General features: G+C 36.4%; 1 protein-coding gene across 1 annotated transcript in view; it reads left to right on the plus strand.

Moving 5' to 3' along the window:
- Positions 1–20,934, plus strand: part of DNAH6 (dynein axonemal heavy chain 6) — a 181,866-nt gene that overhangs the window by 82,134 nt on the left and 78,798 nt on the right. Inside the window, exons 42-46 of the mRNA XM_087957457.1 lie at positions 612–783; positions 7,593–7,739; positions 7,841–7,914; positions 12,356–12,510; positions 18,605–18,836. Coding sequence (XP_087813583.1) covers positions 612–783; positions 7,593–7,739; positions 7,841–7,914; positions 12,356–12,510; positions 18,605–18,836 — 780 coding nt within the window. The remainder of the gene's footprint in view (positions 1–611; positions 784–7,592; positions 7,740–7,840; positions 7,915–12,355; positions 12,511–18,604; positions 18,837–20,934) is intronic.

Consider the following 20,934-nt stretch of genomic DNA (forward strand, 5'->3'; position numbering starts at 1 on the left):
CCCGTACAAAGTTTTTAAATAAACAAACTGGGCTAGACAAGACTACCTTGTGTACAAACTGACAAAATTTACTTTTTTTCAGATCCCTTTTTCTGAAGAAAAGGTTTTCAGGATAAAAACATTAGTACGTTTAATGCTCATTTGTACAGATAATGTTCTCTGCATACCTTCCAGATGCATTCTTTCTTTCTGTAGCTTTACAAATTAAAGAAAATTATAGTGTTTAAAAAAGCAAGCCAAAGCTATATGTTCCAGCTGTGAATAGATGAATTGCTCTGATGCACAATAGAATTTTTTTTCTATCAGCTGCCTTGATCCAGAACCTTGTGTGAGTGTTTGGCAATGAAACATAACACTCTTGCTTTCAGATGCTTCCTTATTGCTTTAATTTGTTTGCAAATTATGAATTGGCACTCCCATCATAATGATTTTGGGAATTTTGATAGATGTAAAAAAATGGTACTCAAAGTAGATGAAGAATTTCAGCACTTTGTACAGAACTATAGATTAATTCACTTTTAGTGATTTTGTAAAAACAAAACTGTTGTAAAAGAAAGAAACACATTTAAATATTTAGCTTTGTGTTTTACATTATTTTTCCCTTGGTCTAGGCAATTCTGAAAGGCTTCCTAGCTGAATTTGCCCAAGTAGTAAAGCAGTGTGCAAGTAGTATAGTGGAGGCTGCTGTTGAAATATATCAAAGAATGAGCATTGATCTGCTCCCAACACCAGCAAAATCTCATTATGTATTTAATTTACGTGATTTGTCAAAATGTGTCCAAGGTAAGTTATATCTATTCCATATATTAATTTTTTGTTATTCAGATTCTGTGCCCACATCTTCAGCAATTATTCTCTATATTTATCACATTACATACATTTAATTTTTTTTTTCTGTACAGGTAGTCCTCAACTTACAACCACAATTGAGCTCAAAGTTTATGTTGCTCGGTAAGAAATTTGTTAAGTGAATTTTGCCCCATTTTACAGCTTTTCTTGCCACATTTGTTAAGTGAATCACTGCAGTTCTTAAATTAGAAACACAGTTGTTAAGTTAATCTGTTTTCTCCATTGACTTTACTTGTCATAAGGCCACAAAAGGAGATAACATGACTCTGGGACACTGCAACCATCATAAATGTGAGTCAGTTGTCAAGCATCCGAATATAAATCACATGATTATGGGGATGCTGCCACAGTCATAAGTGTGGAAAATGGTCATAGGTCACTTTTTTCAGTGCCCTTGTAACTTTGAATGCTCATTAAATGAACTGTTGTAAGTTGAGGACTACCTGTATTAATAACAAATATTGATAATTCACTTTATGATTTGTTTTCATATTTTAGTCATAAATAACATTATTGCTAGCATACTCTTTCATAAAGGTATCATACTTAACACAGTAGACTAAGAACTGCTGCCCCATTCTTGAACAAAGATGCCCGTTTTGAAGAAGTTTAGAGAAAACTTCAAATCAGAGTGGTACAATTTGTACCAATCATACTCAAAAAGCAGATGAATCCAGTGCAATTATAAATAAAATAATTTGTGTTATAGCCCTAGTGAAATCTAAAATATACAATATATAATGCCAAATATTATAATATTTGCTGGCTTATGTGGTCCAAAATTAATTAACTATATATTTCTGATGTACTTTTCTCTGAAATGAAGTGGACAATTACCTTTATTGTATTTCCTAAAGCACACATAAAATCAGATAATATAATGATTAGAACTCATCTTTTCTGGTGTTTCCCAAGTTTGGCAACTTCCAGATGCAAGAATTTCAGATCCCAGTATTCCACAGCCAAGATGACCATTGCTGAGAATTCTAAGAATTAAAGATCACATAACTACAAGTTATTGAAATTGAGAATATTGAGTTCAGTTCCACATTTAGTGTAGAAACCTTATTACTACATCTCCAACAGATGTCCATTCAGTCTCTGTTTAAGTTCGTCCAGCGAAGAAAATCCACACCCTCTCCCGCTGCAACTACAGAATTTCACTACAGAACAGCTTGCACCATTAGAAAATGCTCCTTAACCATCCAATCAAAATTTGCCTCATTATAATTTAAATCCATTTATTTTTGGCTTGTGTTCTGAAACAACACGAAGCAAATCTACCCTGTCTTCTACATGGCAGCCATTCAAATGCATATCTGACTGCAGTCTTCTCTTTCCCAGAGGAAATATACCAAATGTCTCCAAGTCTCCAAGTGCCTCATAAATTTTTCCTTCCAGGGCCCAAATTATTTTGGTTGCTTTCTTCTGGATACACTCCAGTTTGTCAATATCCTTCCAGGAATAAGGATAATATTCTAGATATGGACTTTAAAAAATAGAGAGGGAGGAAAGAATTTTCACAGTTAAAAGTATCAGTAGGCTGATCAAACTTTATAGTCCAGGTTTATTTAATTTAAATATACAGATAAACAAGATTGAGGCATTAGTTCCAATCCTATGTCTACTTTGCAACATCTTTATTTTCCAGAATAGCTCTTGAGTTCCACATAGATCCCCTAAGCATATCTGGTGGGGGGGGAACCCTGGCTGACTATATTAAAGTGTACCTCTTCCCTGCCGTTTTATATGAGCAACAATAATGCTGTCAACATTCCAAACACGGATAGGTTTTTGTTTAGTGAATAGAATCAAGTTTACTTGGTAAACTGGTAAGATTGCATCCTGCAGTCCTCTCTAGATATGATTGTATGATTAATAATAAACATGAATTAGTAGTTTTCATAGCTCCCGTATTTTGGTTTTGAGACAAGGAGATGCTTCTTTTCTGCTGAAATGCTAGCATTTCTTATGGTATCTCTGGACACCTGCATAACTAGATAGAAGTATACAACAAATGGTCAAAATTGGGAGCGTCCTATCAAATTCTGTACCTGTCATTAGTGGGGTCCCCCAAGGCAGTGTTCTTGGACCAACTCTCTTCATTCTCTACATAAATGATCTCTGTGATCATATTAAGAGCAACTACTCATCTCTAATGATCTAAGTGCTAGAGCCCACTGTAACTACATAGCCAAAAAGGCATTAAGAATTGTTAACCTAATCCTACGTAGCTTTTTCTCTGGTAATATCACATTACTAACAAGAGCATACAAAACATTTGCTAGACCAATACTTGAATACAGCTCATCAGTCTGGAACCCGCATTACGTATCTGATATTAATACAGTGGAGAAAGTCCAGAAATATTTCACAAGAAGAGTTCTCCACTCCTCTACTCGTTGCAGAATACCTTATGCCACCAGACTTGAAATTCTACATCTAGACAACCTAGAACTATGACGCCTTTGCTCTGATCTAAGTATAGTACATAAAATTATACATTGCAACATCCTACCTGTCAATAAATACTTCAGCTTCAACCATAACAATACAAGAGCACACAATAGATGCAAAGTCAAGGTAAACTGCACCAAACTTGATTGCAGGAAATACGACTTCAGCAACAGAGTAGTCAATGTCTGGAATACTCTACCTCAGGGGTCCCCATCGCCAGTCCGCGGACCGACACCGGTCCGCGGAACAACTCTTACCAGGCCGCTGAGTGTGGCCGCCATCTTTTTGGTAAAAAGTGCTTCCGGTGAGCTTTTCCGGTAGAAAGCTCACCGAAGCACTTTTTCATCAAAAAGATGGCGGCGCTATGCTCGTGAGCTTTTCCGGCAGAAAGCCATTTCTACCCGAAAAAGCTCACCGAGCGCTGGCGCCACCATCTTGATGAAAAAGTGCTTCCGTGAGGTCACCGGAAGCACTTTTTCGTCAAAAAGATGGCGGCGCCCAGTTGATGCCGGTACTGGCTGCGGCGCCCAGCTGATGCCGGTACCGGGTCACAAGGCCAAAAAGGTTGGGGATCCCTGCTCTACCTGACTGGTTCCTTCCCCAAACCCCCAAAACTTTAACCTTAGACAGCCTACTATTGACCTCACCCCTTTCCTAAGAGGTCTGTAGGGGGTGTGCATAAGTGTACCATCGTGCCTACCGTCCCTGTCCTATTGTTTCTTTTTTATTCATATCCATTTCATGTATTCATAACCATGCTTATACTTATACCTGTTATCTTATAATCGCTTGACAAAATAAATAAATAAATAAATAAATTGTGAAATAGCCTCTCCATGGAGGTCAAGCTGGCTTCCCCTATGCTGAGGAAAGTTTCTAAAAAGCAAGCCTTTTCTGAGATCCAATCCATGATTTGAGTTGTGGTTGCTATATTCTATTTTCTTTTCATTTACGTAATTTCACTGTGTTTTTATTTTTCTGTGAGGTGATTTTTCATAGTATTTTTATGTGAGCCTCCAAGAATAATTTTTGATTGCCATGTCATGGAAATATAATACAAATATTCCTTGTACTATAAAAATCCTTGTGCAGTTTTCTGTGTCCGACATGACATTCTGTACAATGTTTCCAATAAGATAGATTGGTGTTTTCCTTATAGCATATTTGGTGATATGACTGATACTAATTTTTTTACACAAAATTGGGTGGTTATTGCAAGTTTTCCAGGGGGATAGCTTTTATTATGTCTGAGTATAGCTTAATTTTGTGTATGTATACAGAAACTAAAGTACCTTTCCATATCAGCATATTAGTTAATTAGGCAACCCCTTTTTAAAAGTGAAATTTGATAGCTCTATTGTTCATCCTTGTGTACCTTGGTAGAATGTTTAGTAAAGAGATAATGGATGAAGCCATCTTAATATGTGCAAATGTTGGTGAAAAGAAGGAAAAGCAGAATATATGATGTGCTAATCAAAATAGCTATGTCTAAAAGAATGTGTTATAAATGTACATTATAGTAAATACTTCACTATGAAGAAGTGATAGGTATGTCAAGAGAGGCATAAAACTAAATGAAGTAGAAAAGAGCTTTGTGTGTGGTAAAACAAAAATAGATAGGGGTCAAGAATTCAAAATCAATATAAAGACCATTTTTGATGGTTAATATTGAGCTGTTTGCATACAATGGATCGCAGCAGATTTTTCACTTGGTTGAATCCTGCTGCTAAGCTGCTGAGTATTGCAGAGAATGTCCCCTGGTGTTCAAGGAGCTCAGCCTCTTTCTTATTTTATTTATTTATTTATTTGATTTGCCAATTGTTTACAAGATAATAAGTATAAATGTATACATAGTTGTGAATACATGAAATGGGTACATATAAGAAAAATAAAAGAATAAGAGAAACAATAGGACAGGGACGGTAGGCACGTTGGTGCGCTTTATGCACGCCCCTACAGACCTCTTAGGAAAGGGGTGAGGTCAATAGTAGACAGTCTAAGGTTAAAGTTTTTGGGGTTTGGGGAAGAAACTACAGAGTCGGGTAGAGTATTCCAGACATTGACCACTCTATTGCTGAAGTCGTATTTCCTGCAATCAAGTTTGGTGCGGTTTACTTTGAGTTTGTATCTATTGTGTGCTCTTGTGTTGTTATGGTTGAAGCTGAAGTATTCATTGACAGGTAGGACATTGCAATGTATGATTTTATATACCATGCTTAAGTCAGATAAGGGGGCTCCAGGTAGGAAGACAGCTTAATGAAAATGTCAGTGCGGTATAAGGATGCTTGAAGAAAGGCAAATGCTATATTGAGAATCACTAGGATTTTCTAGAAATGAAAAATAAAATCCCGATATTGTATACCTTTGTAAATTGAACTTATTTGATTACCCTACTTCTGTCCTCATAATTACCTCAAGAAGAACACCATATATTAAAAAATTGTATCAATTACATGTATATATGGGACCTAAGAAAGTGCAGAAAACAGTAACCATAATGACCAAAGTCTGCAAAAATATTAAAATATTTGAAGCTTTTTAGCTTAGAAAAAAAGCAAGTAAGGAGCATTATGTAGGTGCTTAAAATGATGCATGTTTGAGGGGAAGTATTCCCTGAATACTACAGGTAGCCATCGATTTACAACAGTTCATTTAGTGTTACAACAGCACTGAAAACAGTGACTTATGACTTTCACACTTATGACTGTTACAGCATCCCCATGGTCACATGGTCAAAATTCACATGCTTGGTAACTGGTTCATATTTATGACAGTTGCAGTGTTCTGGAGTCATGTGATCTCCTTTTGTGACTTGACAAACAAATTCAATGGGGAATCCAGATTAATTTAACCATAACAAATGCAATGATTCACTTAACAAATATTGGCAATAAAAGTTGTAAAATGGTACAAACTCACTTAACAAATGTTTTACTTAACAATATAAATTTTGGACTCAATTGTGGTCATAACTTGAGGATTACCTGTATAACCTGAATTCATCCAGTGAACTTGAATGAAGATTAGGACAGATAAGAGAAATGTTTTACTTCTATGTGTAGAATTCATTCGTATAAAATAGATACTGCTAGCCACCCTATTAGAGAGTTTTAAAAAATATTAGACAAATTCATAGGATGAGAATATGATTAATGGTTAGAATATGTTCAACATACCTCAAATGAATTAACCAAAGAAAAGGAAAAAAAATACATTCTAGTTGCAAAACTTTTCTTAAAAAAATTGACCAACTTAATCAAAAATACTATTTCTTGCTTGAACTTCCCTCAAGACATTTTGAAGAATTGCATATATCAGGTATCTATTTCTAGAAGTTAGGAGTGGATTCATCTTCCACTGTTATATAATAATTCTTTTGACCTTCTGCCATGTATAAAAAAATCTTAAAATTCTTAGAATTAAAGATTCAGTTACTTAGTTTAACACACTAGGCTGTTAACACGCTATTCCATGTAAAAACTCACAAAACAGATTGTAAAAGTATAATAAAAATATAAACTATATTTGAAACATTACTATATTTGTTACATAGCTCATATCCCTTTGAGGCAATCCAGTCAAGAAAACAAAAACATGAGTACTGACACTATCTTTATTGTAAGGTTATAGTAACAGAGTCTTGCGAATCTGAAAGCATTTCTCCCCTTCCTCTCCTTTAGTTTCCAGAGAATTAGAGAGGGTTCCTTTCTCCACTCTCATTCCTTCTGTGGGCTGAGATATCTCTTCTCTGAACATTGCTTAGGCTGCAGTTCTTCCTCCTCCTGTCTCCCAAGGCTATTCTCACAGACCAATTACAGGAGTGTGCACTGCAATCAACACATCAAAGAACTGACACTAATCTGATTGTCACACTGGGGGATGAAAATGAAGGCCACAGATGTTGAACATAACTAGGACAGGCTTGTTCCTCCTAGTCATGATAAGCTATGTCTTGCCATGATCTGAGGCAGTATGCCTCTTAATTCCAGAAACTGCAGAACATGACCAATAATTGTTACTATGATCATATTTTAATTGTGGGCTTCCCTTCAGTAATTGGCTTTTTGTCTTATCTAGAATAATTCTTTGTGTGTTCTTTTGAATACCTTAGAAACAGTAGCATGTCGCAGAAAAATATTTACTTGCAAATTGCATTTATAATAATCTGTTGTGATTTGCACAGAATAATAGTTTGATGTTAGAATTATCAGTTGGTGAATATGTACATATTTTTAAAAATATTGAAGATTGCTTGTTGTGTAAATAACATTTGTTTTTCTATATAGGCATACTGCAGTGTGATCCTGTATCAGTTCGAGACCAGAATCAGATATTTAGACTATTCTGTCATGAGTGTCAGAGAATTTTTCATGACCGTCTCATCTGCAATGAAGATAAACAATATTTTTATTCTATGTTAAGCGACATGGCCAGTAAGAATCCTTACTTAATGTGTTTGTATATGTCTGATTGTTTTTTTATTCATAAACATTCTGTACTTACAAATCAGCAAACCTATTATTTTAATTTTTAGGCAAATATTTTGGAGTTTCAACTGACCCAGACTCATTTGCATCCAAACCTATCTTATTTGGAGATTACATTAAGGTGAGTATATATAGAATCATAACTTTATGATTACCTTTATATATTTTATAAAAAATGTCCGTCTATATCAGTCTTTCTATGGCCGAAGTTGATTTACTCTTATGAAAAGTATATGGATTTCAGCATCCAGTATTACAATAACAATCTTATAATCAGACATTTGCTGCTGGAATTCAACAAAACCATGAAAGTGTTTTTAGATCAATAATAGAGAGGCTTGAACAGTAAATATAGTATCTTATTTTAAAATCAATTTATTTTCCTGATCTGAAAAAATATTCAATTTCCCCAAAAAAATCCAAATGCAGGCCTTGAAGGGAATATAATGAAATGAATATAAATGCAGTAAATATTAAAGAAAATCATATGTACGAAGATATTGTTTCAAATACTGTATACAAGGTCCATCCCACCCCTGAAAGGACCTAATGGTAAAGACTGCAACGATGACACCATTAAAGCCAACCTCTTTAACACATTCTTTAGCTCAGTATTTGTAAACAGCAATGGATCATGCGCAGTATTTCCTAGTCGAACCACAGACAACTACAATGATCTAATACATATCGATTTTACAGAAAACAATGTTGAAAAAGCACTACGCAATCTAAAACCATCTCTATCTATTGGACCAGATGGAATATGTGCCTACTTCTTAAAAAAGCTATCCACTGCCATAGCCGAACCTCTAAGCATAATCTTTGAAAAATCTTTCAGGGCCAGCTCCTCGCCAAAATTATGGTCACAAGCCACGGTCATCCCCATCTTCAAAAAGGGAGACCCCAGCCTAGTTGAAAATTACATACCAATCTCTTTATGCTGTGTCACCTGTAAAGTCATGGAATCAATTATTAACCAATCCATTATCCTCCACTTAGAGACAAACAACCTACTCTCTAATAAACAATTTGGTTTCAGAAAAAAACTATCCTGCAATCTGCAACTCTTACACTGCAAAAACATATGGACTACGCAACTCGATCAGAGCAAAGCAATAGACGCAATCTACCTAGACTTCTGTAAAGACTTTGATTCAGTAGTACACGACAAACTACTCCTACAACTAAAATCTTATGGTATCTCTGGACACCTGCATAACTGGATAGAAGCATTCCTGTCAAACAGGCAACAAATGGTCAAAATTGGAACATCCTATCAAATTCTGTACCTGTCAACAGTGGTGTCCCCCAAGGCAGTGTTCTAGGACCAACTCTCTTCATACTCTACATAAATGACCTCTGTGATCATATTAAGAGCAACTGTGTCCTCTTCACTGACGATGTAAAGCCATTCAACACCACAGACAATACTGCTACCCTTCAAAAAGACCTCGACTATGTATCAGAATGGTCAAACAAATGGCAACTTCGAATATCAACAAATAAATGCTCTGTCTTACATATTGGCAAAAAAAAAACAACCCAGAAAATAAAATACAGGCTGAATAGTCAAGACCTTGTTGATGATCCAAGCTCTGTAAAGGACCTTGGAATACTCATCTCTAATGATCTAAGTGCTAGAGCTCACTGTAACTACATAGCCAAAAAGGCATTAAGAGTTGTTAACCTAAACTTACGTAGCTTTTTCTCTGGTAATATTACACTACTAACTAGAGCATACAAAGCATTTGCTAGACCAATACTCGAATACAGCTCATCAGTCTGGAACCCACATTATGTATCTGATATTAACACAGTTGAGAAAGTCCAGAAATATTTCACAAGAACAGTTCTCCACTCCTCTACTGGTTGCAGAATACCTTATGCCACCAGACTTGAAATTCTAGACCTAGAAGACCTAGAACTATGCCGCTTTCGGTCTGATCTAAGTATAGTATATAAAATCATATATTGCAATGTCCTACCTGTCAATGAATACTGCAGCTTCAACCAAAACAATACAAAAGCATACAATAGATACAAGCTAAAGATAATCCGCACCAAACTTGATTGCAGGAAATACGACTTCAGCAACAGAGTGATCAGTGTCTGGAATACTCTACCTCAGGGGTCCCCAACCGCCGGGTCGCGGACCGGCACCGGGTCATGGAACAAGCCTTACCAGGCCGCTGGTTGTTGGCGCCGCCATCTTTTTGGTAAAAAGTGCTTCCGGTGAGCTTTTCCGGTAGAAAGCTCACCGGAAGCACTTTTTCATCAAAAAGATGGCGGCGCTAGCGCTCGTGAGCTTTTCCGGTAGAAAGCCATTTCTACCCGAAAAGCTCACCGAAGCGCTGGCGCCGCCATCTTTTTGACGAAAAAGTGCTTCCGTGACGCTAACGGAAGCACTTTTTCGCTCAAAAAGATGGCGGCGCCCAGTTGACGCCGGTACCGGGCCGCGGCGCCCAGCTGATGCCGGAACCGGGCCGCGGCGTCGAAAAGGTTGGGGATCACTGCTCTACCTGACTCTGTGGTTTCTTCTCCAAACCCCAAAAACTTTAACCTTAAACTTTCTACTATTGACCTCACCCCTTTCCTAAGAGGTCTGTAGGGGGCGTGCATAAGCTCACCAGTGTGCCTACCGTTCCTGTCCTATTGTTTCTTTTATTTTTCTTATATGTATCCATGTATTCGTAACTATGTTTTTACTTATACCTATTACCTGGTAAGCAATTGACAAACCAAATAAATAAATAAATAAATAATAAATAAATAAATAAATAATAAATAAATAAACAAATAAATAAATAAATAAATAATAAATAATAAATAAATAATAAATAAATAATAAATAAAAATAGACCCCAAAGAAAGAAAAGGCAAGAATGAAGTTTAAAACCACTCTCTGCCAACATCTCTGTTAGTTTGTACACATCCGTTATTTTTTTATATGAAAAATCTACATAATTATTAAGTATTAGAACGGAATGATGCCTAGGCTAAATAACATTCACGGAATTCCTTCCCCCCCAAATGATGGTGTCTCTTTTATTGAGATGGAATGTTTTCCGAATTGAAGTGTCTATTAGATTTTGTGGAAGTGTCACATTTAGGAATAAATTTTGAGCTGCTTTCAGAACTGACAGATCAAATCAGTAAACAGCTGATCAGCAGATGGCCATGGCACAAACATATGGAGTGAACATGTTGATGGTTTTCTTGCTCCTTTGCTTTGGAATAATTCCTAGAGTAATCTCTGAGGTACTGAGACTCGTTTCACTAAATCTATTAATTAAATATTTACCTATATAACTGTGATGTGATTCATTAAATTGAATTTACCTTCAGTTTTAGAAGGAAATGTCTTCAATATGCACAGATATTAATTATAATAAAGATACAAAATTGTTTTAAGTGATAGTCCTTGTTCTGTCATTTCTTTTTGAAGAACAAATCTTTGGACGCTGAGAAGGTTTGTGGACCTCCTGGACTTCAAATCAAAACATAGATCTGGTGTCAGCAAAAAAACATGCACTAGGTTTTTTTATAAATTTTCCAAAAGACTAAATTCTAGACTTCAAATGATTTGTTAGATGTACAGCCAAGGAAAGGGAGACTTCCCTGCTCCAGGCATCTTCTGGAAGCTTATTTATATACAGTATGTCAAATAGAGAGTCTCACTGCAAATTTGGAAGATTCATTTATAACAGTTGACAGCATCAATAGGTCATGGACTTAGATTATGATTTCTGCTTGGATGACAAGGGGATTAAAAAAGCATACTTTCATGATGTCAGTTTTTTTCCACCAAGAAACCAAATATGTATATTTTCTTGGAGGTTATCTTCATAAATGAATAAGAATATGAAGTTATATTTGTAAAAGGAAGTCTTGGAGTGTGACAGATATGTGTACTGCAAATATAACATTTTCCACCGCTGAGCTCATCAAGTTGGAAAGGAAAAACAAGAAAACAAACAGAGGTTAAAGTTAAGCCCTTGGGAAATGGTTTAGATAGATCATTTAGATTTAGATAGTTGCAAATTGAAAGCATCTGAAAATGATGTATTCCCTTCTGTTCATTGCTGAGCAGTGGAACAATAATCACCTTGATGAGTCCTCATTTCTCCCCTATCAATCGGCCAGGGAGTATCTTATGACATATTCCAAATTGCTTGAAAGGATGGTATAGTTGAAAACTAGGATATGCATTCATTAATAAATAAAATGCTATGAAGTTTAAGAACATAAAAAAGAAGATGGTTCATTGGACTAACTGTTAACTTGCTATAGTGCTTCCCATGAATCCATGACAGGGAGTCAAAAACAAGGGAATAGGTTTTCAGCACACCTACATTCACAAGGAACCATCTTACCCAAAACATTTTAAGTTAATTAATAGATCCAGGAGATGTGACAAGCTACTTTTCTCTCCGCATGCTTAATTTTGTATAATCTCTGTCAACATTGTTTCACTCCTGTCATCGCTACATTTCTTTGATTAGCATCTGTTCTCAATTGTCATTATCATTTTATTATATTCATCTGATTTTTCTGCCATGTAGATTGGAATAGAAAAAGCTGAACGAATTTATGAAGAATTACCTGACATGGAAAAGATTATAGGAGTTTTACAAGACTATCTTGATGATTATAATATAACAAGCTCTAAAGAGGTCAAGCTGGTATTTTTCCAAGATGCAGTAGAGCATGTTTCAAGGTAAAATAGTTATCATTAATTTAGCATAAATATTATATAGGCATTATTGAATATAAAGTATATATGAAATATGTGACATACCTTTGTCACGTACAGGTAGTCTTCAGGTTGTAGCTGCAGTTGTGACCGGGATTGTCATTTCCAATTAATGAGACAGTGAAAACATGAGAACTTGAAAACAAGTTCTTACAAAGGGACAAAATATTATTAAGGAATCATCTGAGAATATAGGCAGTTCCAAGCTGTGTATATTTTTGTAAAATTAAAATGTTCAGGTCTGATAAATTCAATATTTCTGAATATCAATATTTTTTTATCCCCCTACCCCTCATATAGACAGTGGACGTATCTAATACTCCTGCTCTCTTTTCCCCACAATATATTAATCTTTCATATTCAGTTTCATATATTGTTACTTATTCCATTTTCCTTTAAATTCTCAAATATTCTTATATTCATTACTTATTTTATCCAATTCCCGTTATTTCATTTTTCTTTAAATATTCTCATGTTTTGTTTTACAATATTATCTCATTACACATATTTACTTTTATCCGTCACATTTGTAATTTTGTCACATACTGTTATTCCATTCATTGCTCAATAAATTTCATACTAGTTCTAATAATTCAAAAGTTATCCCCTTTAATTGTCAATTCGAGTTTGCTACCCCTTTACCTTATACATTCCCTCAATTAATTCCCCTTTAATTTGTTATAAAAATGTACCATAATATAGTCATTTTTAATTATCACATTCTAAATTGACAACAATAATCTTCTAACTACTATGTATTACATATCGCATATATATATATATATATATATATATATATATATATATATATATATATATATATATATATATGGATCTTTGGTTATTCGGGTTTTCTCCCGCGTAAGATTGGAAGTATCTAGGCAACGTTTCGATGAAGTCTCATTCATCATCTTCAGGCTTCTGTCTTCAGCTCTGTGCTTCTCAGAGTGATGTGAGCTTGCAGCTGCTTCTTCCTTTTAACTGCTAGTGGGGGTGTGACTTGATTGGGTGGGGGCTTGGCTGTGTTCTGATTGGGTGGGGGTGTGTTCTCATTGGTTGGGGGGTTGGCTGTGTTCTGATTGGTTGGGGGGTTGGCCATGTTCTGATTGGCTGGAGGTGTGTTCTGTTCAGTTCGCTTCTTGTATGGGTCAGAGGGGTTTGAAGTGGGTAGTGATGCAGCTGCAGTGCGGCTTCTGGTCTGTGGTCGTGTCTCATCTTCTGTGTGGGTGTGAGTCTGCTTTTTACGTGGAAGTGTGGTGGTGGCATCTTGTGTGGCCCTCGTGGGTGTGGGTCTGGTGTCATTCATCATGTTAGGTACTCGTCTGTTCATGAGGGCGGGTTTCCAAATGGCTGGTAAGCGGGAGGTGTCATCTCTTTTATTCATGCTGTGTGGGCGTTTTTCTATCTCTATGGCTTCTCTGATTATTCTGTTGTTGAAGTGTTCGGTTTAGATGCCACCACCACACTTCCATGTAAAAAGCAGACTCACACCCACACAGAAGATGAGACACGACCACAGACCAGAAGCCGCACTACCCACTTCAAACCCCTCTGAGCCATACATGAAGCGAACTGACCCCCACCATGAAGATGCAGCACGACCACGAACTCGAAGCCAAACAGCAAGATCACAGCTCACCAGCTCAAATCCCCCAGTAACTAAGACCAACCTGAGCACAACCAAGCCCCCACCTGAACAGAACACACCTCCAGCCAATCAGAACATGGCCAACCCCCCAACCAATCAGAACACAGCCAACCCCCCAACCAATGAGAACACACCCCCACCCAATCAGAACACAGCCAAGCCCCCACCCAATCAAGTCACACCCCCACTAGCAGTTAAAAGGAAGAAGCAGCTGCAAGTTCATATCACTCTGAGAAGCACAGAGCTGAAGACAGAAGCCTGAAGATGATGAATGAGACTTCATCGAAACGTTGCCTAGATACTTCCAATCTTACGCGGGAGAAAACCCGAATAACCAAAGATCCACATACAAATACCCGTGAGAACCTCAGAAAAGAATATATATATATATATATATAGTATTCAGCTTTGTTCGGGTATTTTCCCACGTCATTATATTTGTGCTTTTAAAGTTGTAGACCTATGGAACAGCTGTCCTGCCCTACATAAGAGGTACTACAGACAAAATCAGTAAGATACTACACAGGCATCACATCAAGACTGCCTTCAAAACAGACAGAAAAATAGCAACCATCCTTAGAAACCCCAAAGATAAAATTGACCTGGAAAACCAAGGCATATATGAAGTCCCCTGTGCATCATGCCCTGCCACATACATTGGACAGACCAATAGAAGAATAAGTACCCGCCTGGATGAACACAAAAATGCAGTAAAAAAGCTGGAACACACTTCCTCACTAGTCTAACACATGAAAGCCACAGGTCATAGCATCAACTTCAATGGCACCAAAACCCTAGCCACTATAGAAAACCCCAGCCACAGAATTCTCAGAGAAGCCATAGAGATTGAAAAAAGACTTGAAAGCATGAATAGAAGAGATGATTCTACCAGACTGTCAATTATTTGGAAGCCTGCACTCACAAACAAAAAAATCTCCACACCACAAGCCAGGCAAACACCTGGGCACAAACAGATCCCCCCTGATACCTCCAGCTCAAACACACCCCAACCAGGCACCCAGATGAAACCTAGCTTCCTAACTAATGATAGCCGTCCATTTACCCGAAGCCAAGCTGCACTAAAAGCCTCCAATAAAGTAACACAATGCTGCCAGCCAACCAAGACAAAAAAAGCCACAAAACAGACAGAAGATATTAGAAACACCAATCAAGCAGAACACAGCAAACTCCAAGACCAATAAACACGGACCAAGACTCCCAACCAATCAGGATGAAGAAAAAAACATTCTGGCACAGCAGTAGGCTAGCCCCAAATTTAAAACTGAAACAGCTGTGAAAGTCTGACTCACAGACTAACACAATACAGAAGCCTGATGATGGCAGATGAGATTCTGCCAAAACGAGAATATATATATATATATATTATATATATATATATATATATATATTCTTAAGTTTTCGCAGGTACTTACATGTATGGTATTCAGCTTTGTTCGGGTATTTTCCCACATCATTATAGTTGTGCTTTTAAAGTTGTAGCAACGTTTCGGCAGAATCTCATCTGCCATCATCAGGCTTCTGTATTGTGTCCGTCTGTATATATATGGTATTCTTTTTCTCAATCACATTCTCAATCATCTATTATTTCAAAAATATTAATCTGATAATAATTTTTCCATTACAATTCTCATAATTCATTTTAACTTTATTCATCACTTTATTTAATATCAATTAATATCCTTATAATAAATTCCCATTTCCACATCTATTCCATTTATATCTATATCTGATTTAACAATAATCCTTAAAAGAAAAAAAAGAGTATCAGTTCCAATCTTTTCTATTTTTAAACCTATATTCTTATGTATCACAACACATTACCTTGCAGAATCCCCCTTCCTGTTCTTCTTCTACCCATTGTCTCTCATCCTCCTGACCACTTAATTTCTTTTCATTTTTGTTTGCTTTCTGCTTCCCATCATTTTCTGATCCTTTCTCTTAATCCCACTTTTTTCCTTTATTATTTCCTTCAGTTTCTTACTCCAATTTTTGTCCCCCTCCCTCTTTTGATCTTTCCTCTGTAATTCCCTTTTCTGCTGTTTCCTTTTTCCTTGTTTAACTTTCCAAACAATTCCCCCTTTAATTATCACATCAAACCTCAAAGTTTTAGATTTAATTCTTTTTCCCCCTTGTTTTAATGTTCATTGTTCCACTTGTTCTTTAAAGCTGGTTTCCTCTTTATTTAACTCCTCCCCTTCTGGTTGTCTTTGTTCTTCTTTAGTCAGCATCACCATTTCTAATGTTTATAATATACTACTGCACATTTCCAAGCTTTCTTGCATCATTTCCTTCATATTTCGTAGTTCCAATTTTATTTCCACACATAATTCTGCCATTTTGTACACTTCCTTTTATTTTTGTTTCTTCCTTTCTTTGGTATTTGTATCCAACCAATTATCCAGTAATTTATTTCAACGATCATCTTTAATGTTTATTTTCAACAGTCAATTTCCATAAATCTTTATTTCCAGGTTCCTTCTATTAATTCCTTTTCCAACTTTTTCCCAAAGTCACCAAGTAATCGCAGAGTAATTTCTTTTCGTATCTTTTTTATCTTTATAGTATTCTAGTATTTCACTTTTCAGGGTTTCTATATTATTATAATAATATCCCTCTTATTTCATGTCAAGTTCCAATTTTAAAAGGACCAAACACTTTTCAAAAGTCACTGACATTTTTCCTTTACCATTAGGTGGCGCTCTCCATTATGTCCAAGTTCCACCCTTTCTTTTTGCCCCCCCCCCTTTTTAGGCTTTAAGCTTTTAAATTTCAATGTTTCAACTATTAGCTATTATTTCTTTTTAACACATTCAATTCCAGCATTTAATTATGCCTGCTTAGTGCCAAAATCCAAATAATTATTTAATTTGCAAGTCTTTTATAATCAAATATTTTCTTATGAATTTTCAATCTCCAAATTAATTCTTTTCCAAGTCCAAAACCAATTTCACAAATCTCCAATTTTCTTCTCTCTCTCTCGGGTTGCTGCTTTTACAATCTTTCCTAAAAATTTCTTTGTTTCTTAATTCCGGGGTACCTTAATGTCCATGTATTTTGCCTGGTTCATATACTGCTCATAGCTTCACTGCTTCAGCACAGTCTTAATTTCCTGGACTGCCTCCCATCTTTGTGGTGGCCATTTTAGACCACCACTGCAGCTTGTCTTCAGAGGGTATTTTCCTTGTCGGGGAGGAGAGATGCGGCTCCCCTCAATCCTCCAGTGGATCACTCTTTCTTCACTACCCCTCCAGGGTGGTTCCGGTCTTGAATGGGACCCTCCAATGAGTGAGCACAGAGCGAAACTGCGCACAATCGCGAATTCCACTCCGACTCGACAGGAGCACAACCGCAAGTCCCCAACTCAGAGTTTCCTGAGTTCCAGACCAGCCCATTTGTCAACGTGAACCAAAACTTGATCATATACATAGACAATACATATTAGAGATATAGCGCTCCTTCTGCCTTCATTTCTTAACTTTTAAATTATTCTACCTTGATTTTTACTTGTGATTCTGTGAGTGATATGGGCAATATCAAATTTTTATTAAATACAATTTATATGTATATATCTCTCTATATATCTAGCTAGGTAGCTAGCTAGGTAACTATAAACAAACCAACAATTAGGTGAGTTTCCAGGCAAGCAAAGACAAGCTCACTCCAATATGCGAAGTTGGATTTTATGTTTCCCTCTCCATATGTTAAGTAATGTGACATTTGAATAAAGTAAGTTTATCATCGCACCCTCTTGAAATCTAAAAACATTCTACAGAGATTGCAGAAGGATTCATTATATTTGGTTGGAGAACACTGAAGTGTAGCAAAAGGGTAGGCAAAGGATGCATTTGTCAGAGATGTAGAAAGAACTGTTCAAGTCTATTAAAAGTAAATACAGTATGAATAGCTAAAATATAAAACAAGAATAAGTATGTATGAAACACAGCCGGAAAAAACATGGTATGCAAATAGGGCAAAGAACAAAAGAAGTAAAATGCCAGTGAGCAGCCTAGGCCCTTGATTTGAAGCCATCAATAGTCCTTGTACCAAAGTAAAGCAAACCATAAATTCATAAATCAGAACAAGTTTGGTGGTGATTATATTATATTTCTTAAACTTAGTTCTCCCTGGTCAGAAGGAGTGACCAAATCTAACACAATAAACTGTTGAGATTTTTGCTATCAAATTTTAGTTATATGGATAAGGGTGATTCTGAGCCACAATAAAAGGGTGCATGAATCAAGCTGTGATTGTAGTCATGTCTTGGGAGAGTATTTTTTAAAAAAATCCACTGCTTCAATTCCTGTATGTCACTGAATGAATATGGTAGAATGGCATTTTTACTTTTGTAAGTTTTATCAAAGTCAAATGTCATTTCAATTTTTTGCCTAGAATTGCTCGGATGATTCGTCAGGAAAGAGGAAATTCCCTCCTGGTTGGTGTTGGAGGCACAGGGAAGCAGTCTCTGACTAGACTTGCCTCTCACATTTGTGGCTATAAATGCTTTCAAATAGAACTAAGTCGTGGCTATAATTATGATTCTTTTCATGAAGACCTTAGAAAGCTATACAAAATGGCAGGGGTGGAAGACAAAGACATGGTTTTCCTTTTCACAGACACCCAGGTATGAAATAACGATACTGAAATTCATTTTGCAGATAAAGCACCATTAATATAATGAAATGCGATGTGATTTATGTACTTTTGTTCATGCAGCCAGAACACTTCAGAAAGGGAATTTTAAATGCCATTCAATGTTTAAAGTTCAGATAAGACACTGAAAGTAGAGGCACTCTGCTAGCAAAGGATAAAGATAAAATTTGGATTCATTCATGTTTCTGCAAAGTGTGGGCCGTTGTTTCTCTGTTTGTTTGTTTGTTTGTTTGTTTTTGGTAGTACAGGTAGTCCTTGACTTACAACAGTTTACTTGGTGACCATTCGAAATTACAACGGCACTGAAAAAAGTGACTTATGACCATTTTTCACATGTATGACCATTGCAGCATTCTCATAGTCACAGGATTTACATTCAGATACTTGACAGCTAACTCACATTTATGATGGTTGCAGTGTCCTATGGTCACATGATCACCTTTTGTGACCTTCTGACAAGTCAATGGGGAAACCAGAGCCACTTAACAACAGTGTTACTAATTTAACAGCTACTGTGATTCACTTAGCAAACATGGCAGGAAAAGTCGTAAAATGGGACAAAACTCACTTAACAAATTTCTCCCTTAGCAACATAAATTTTGGGCTCAATTGTAGTGGTACGTAATTGGGTCATAAGTAAAGACTACCCATATCTGCCTTGTGATTTTATCCCACATAAAACTGTGGCAGGCAATGAAGTTTGCCAGTTTGTGGTGAAGGGTGATTCAAGGCATAGCAAAGAATTCTCACTCTTCATTCTAGGAATTTTAATGGAAAGTGATAAGAGGGACACAGCTAGTAATGTACAATTGCAGATTAGGAAGATGTACTGATTTATAGCATGAATAAGAATGCTTAGCTACTTGAGAACTTGCACCTTTCTGCATGTGAGCCACTGCTGGATTATGTCACTCCCTATAAAACTAAAAAAATGCCCGTAAATTAAAGAAAGAGAAAATCTAACTCTATAAGAATCCATTGATATGCCTAAACCAGTATGGAAATACAAGAATAAAAATGAGAGCAAAAACCCCCAAACAAACAAAAAGAAATACACTTGAAATGAAGCTCATGAAATGTTGATATCGGGACATTGTTTTCAACAATGAAAGTGACAACAATTTCCATGGCAACATTAGTAAGTGATTGAAGTGCGGAATAACATGGAATAATTGGAATAATTAAAGTGGAATAATTGTGGATAAAGCAGTGATGTAAATAGTATTTGATACTTAGAACAGTAATTTGAGCATTTACAAAATAAACTAGATCTATAGAAAGGACATGTTTAAAATAGATATTTGTGCCAGTATTAATTGATGAATAGAAGATAGACCCAAACAGATGTCCCAAGGGTGCTTTTTCTGAAGGCAGCTGGATTTTCTTTTAAGACGTTTTGCTTCTCATCCAAGAAGCTTCTTCAGCTCTGACAGGACAGTGGGGAATGGAAGGATTTATGTTCCTTGCAGACAGCTGGTCATTTGCATCCTTTTAGAGGGTATTTGAAGCACTTGGAGGTTTTTCTGTTTCCTCAGGGTCACCTGAGTAGTGCTCTTGGTTCCTGTAGTCTACAGTTTTTTCTCTGGAAATCCATTCCTACCCCCACACCATTCAAAGGGTGTTCATCCCAAATTATATAGCTAAAAGTCTCAGTCATCCAGGTCATGGTTGTACCAAAGGTGCTTTTTCTGGAGGCAACTGGACTTTCTTATTTTTTTTCTTTGAACTGATGTTACCATGTTACATGAATAAGATTCTGTGGGTTTACATAATTCTCATATCTTAAAAATGAAACCAATGAGGAAAAATTATAGAGGAAGTTTGGGTGGTAATTCTGGGAACAAGTGAAAGATGAAAAGGGGAAGGCTGGGAGAGAGACACCAGTCTTGCCTTATTCCTGGCATGAAATCCTTCCAGGATTCCTTGGGTTGCATCTCAGCCAAAACCCAGAATCACAAAAATATTCGACAGCTGTTTTGGATGAATTATGAGCAGTCTCAAATAATTTAGCACAGTGTTTCTCAGTCTTGGCATCTTGAAGATGTGTGGACTTCAATCCCCAGAATTCA

The sequence above is a fragment of the Notechis scutatus genome, chromosome 2 (assembly GCF_049901735.1).
Source record: "Notechis scutatus isolate UNSWTSFEM ecotype Mainland chromosome 2, rNotScu1.2, whole genome shotgun sequence".
NCBI classification, from domain to species: Eukaryota; Metazoa; Chordata; class Lepidosauria; order Squamata; family Elapidae; genus Notechis; species Notechis scutatus.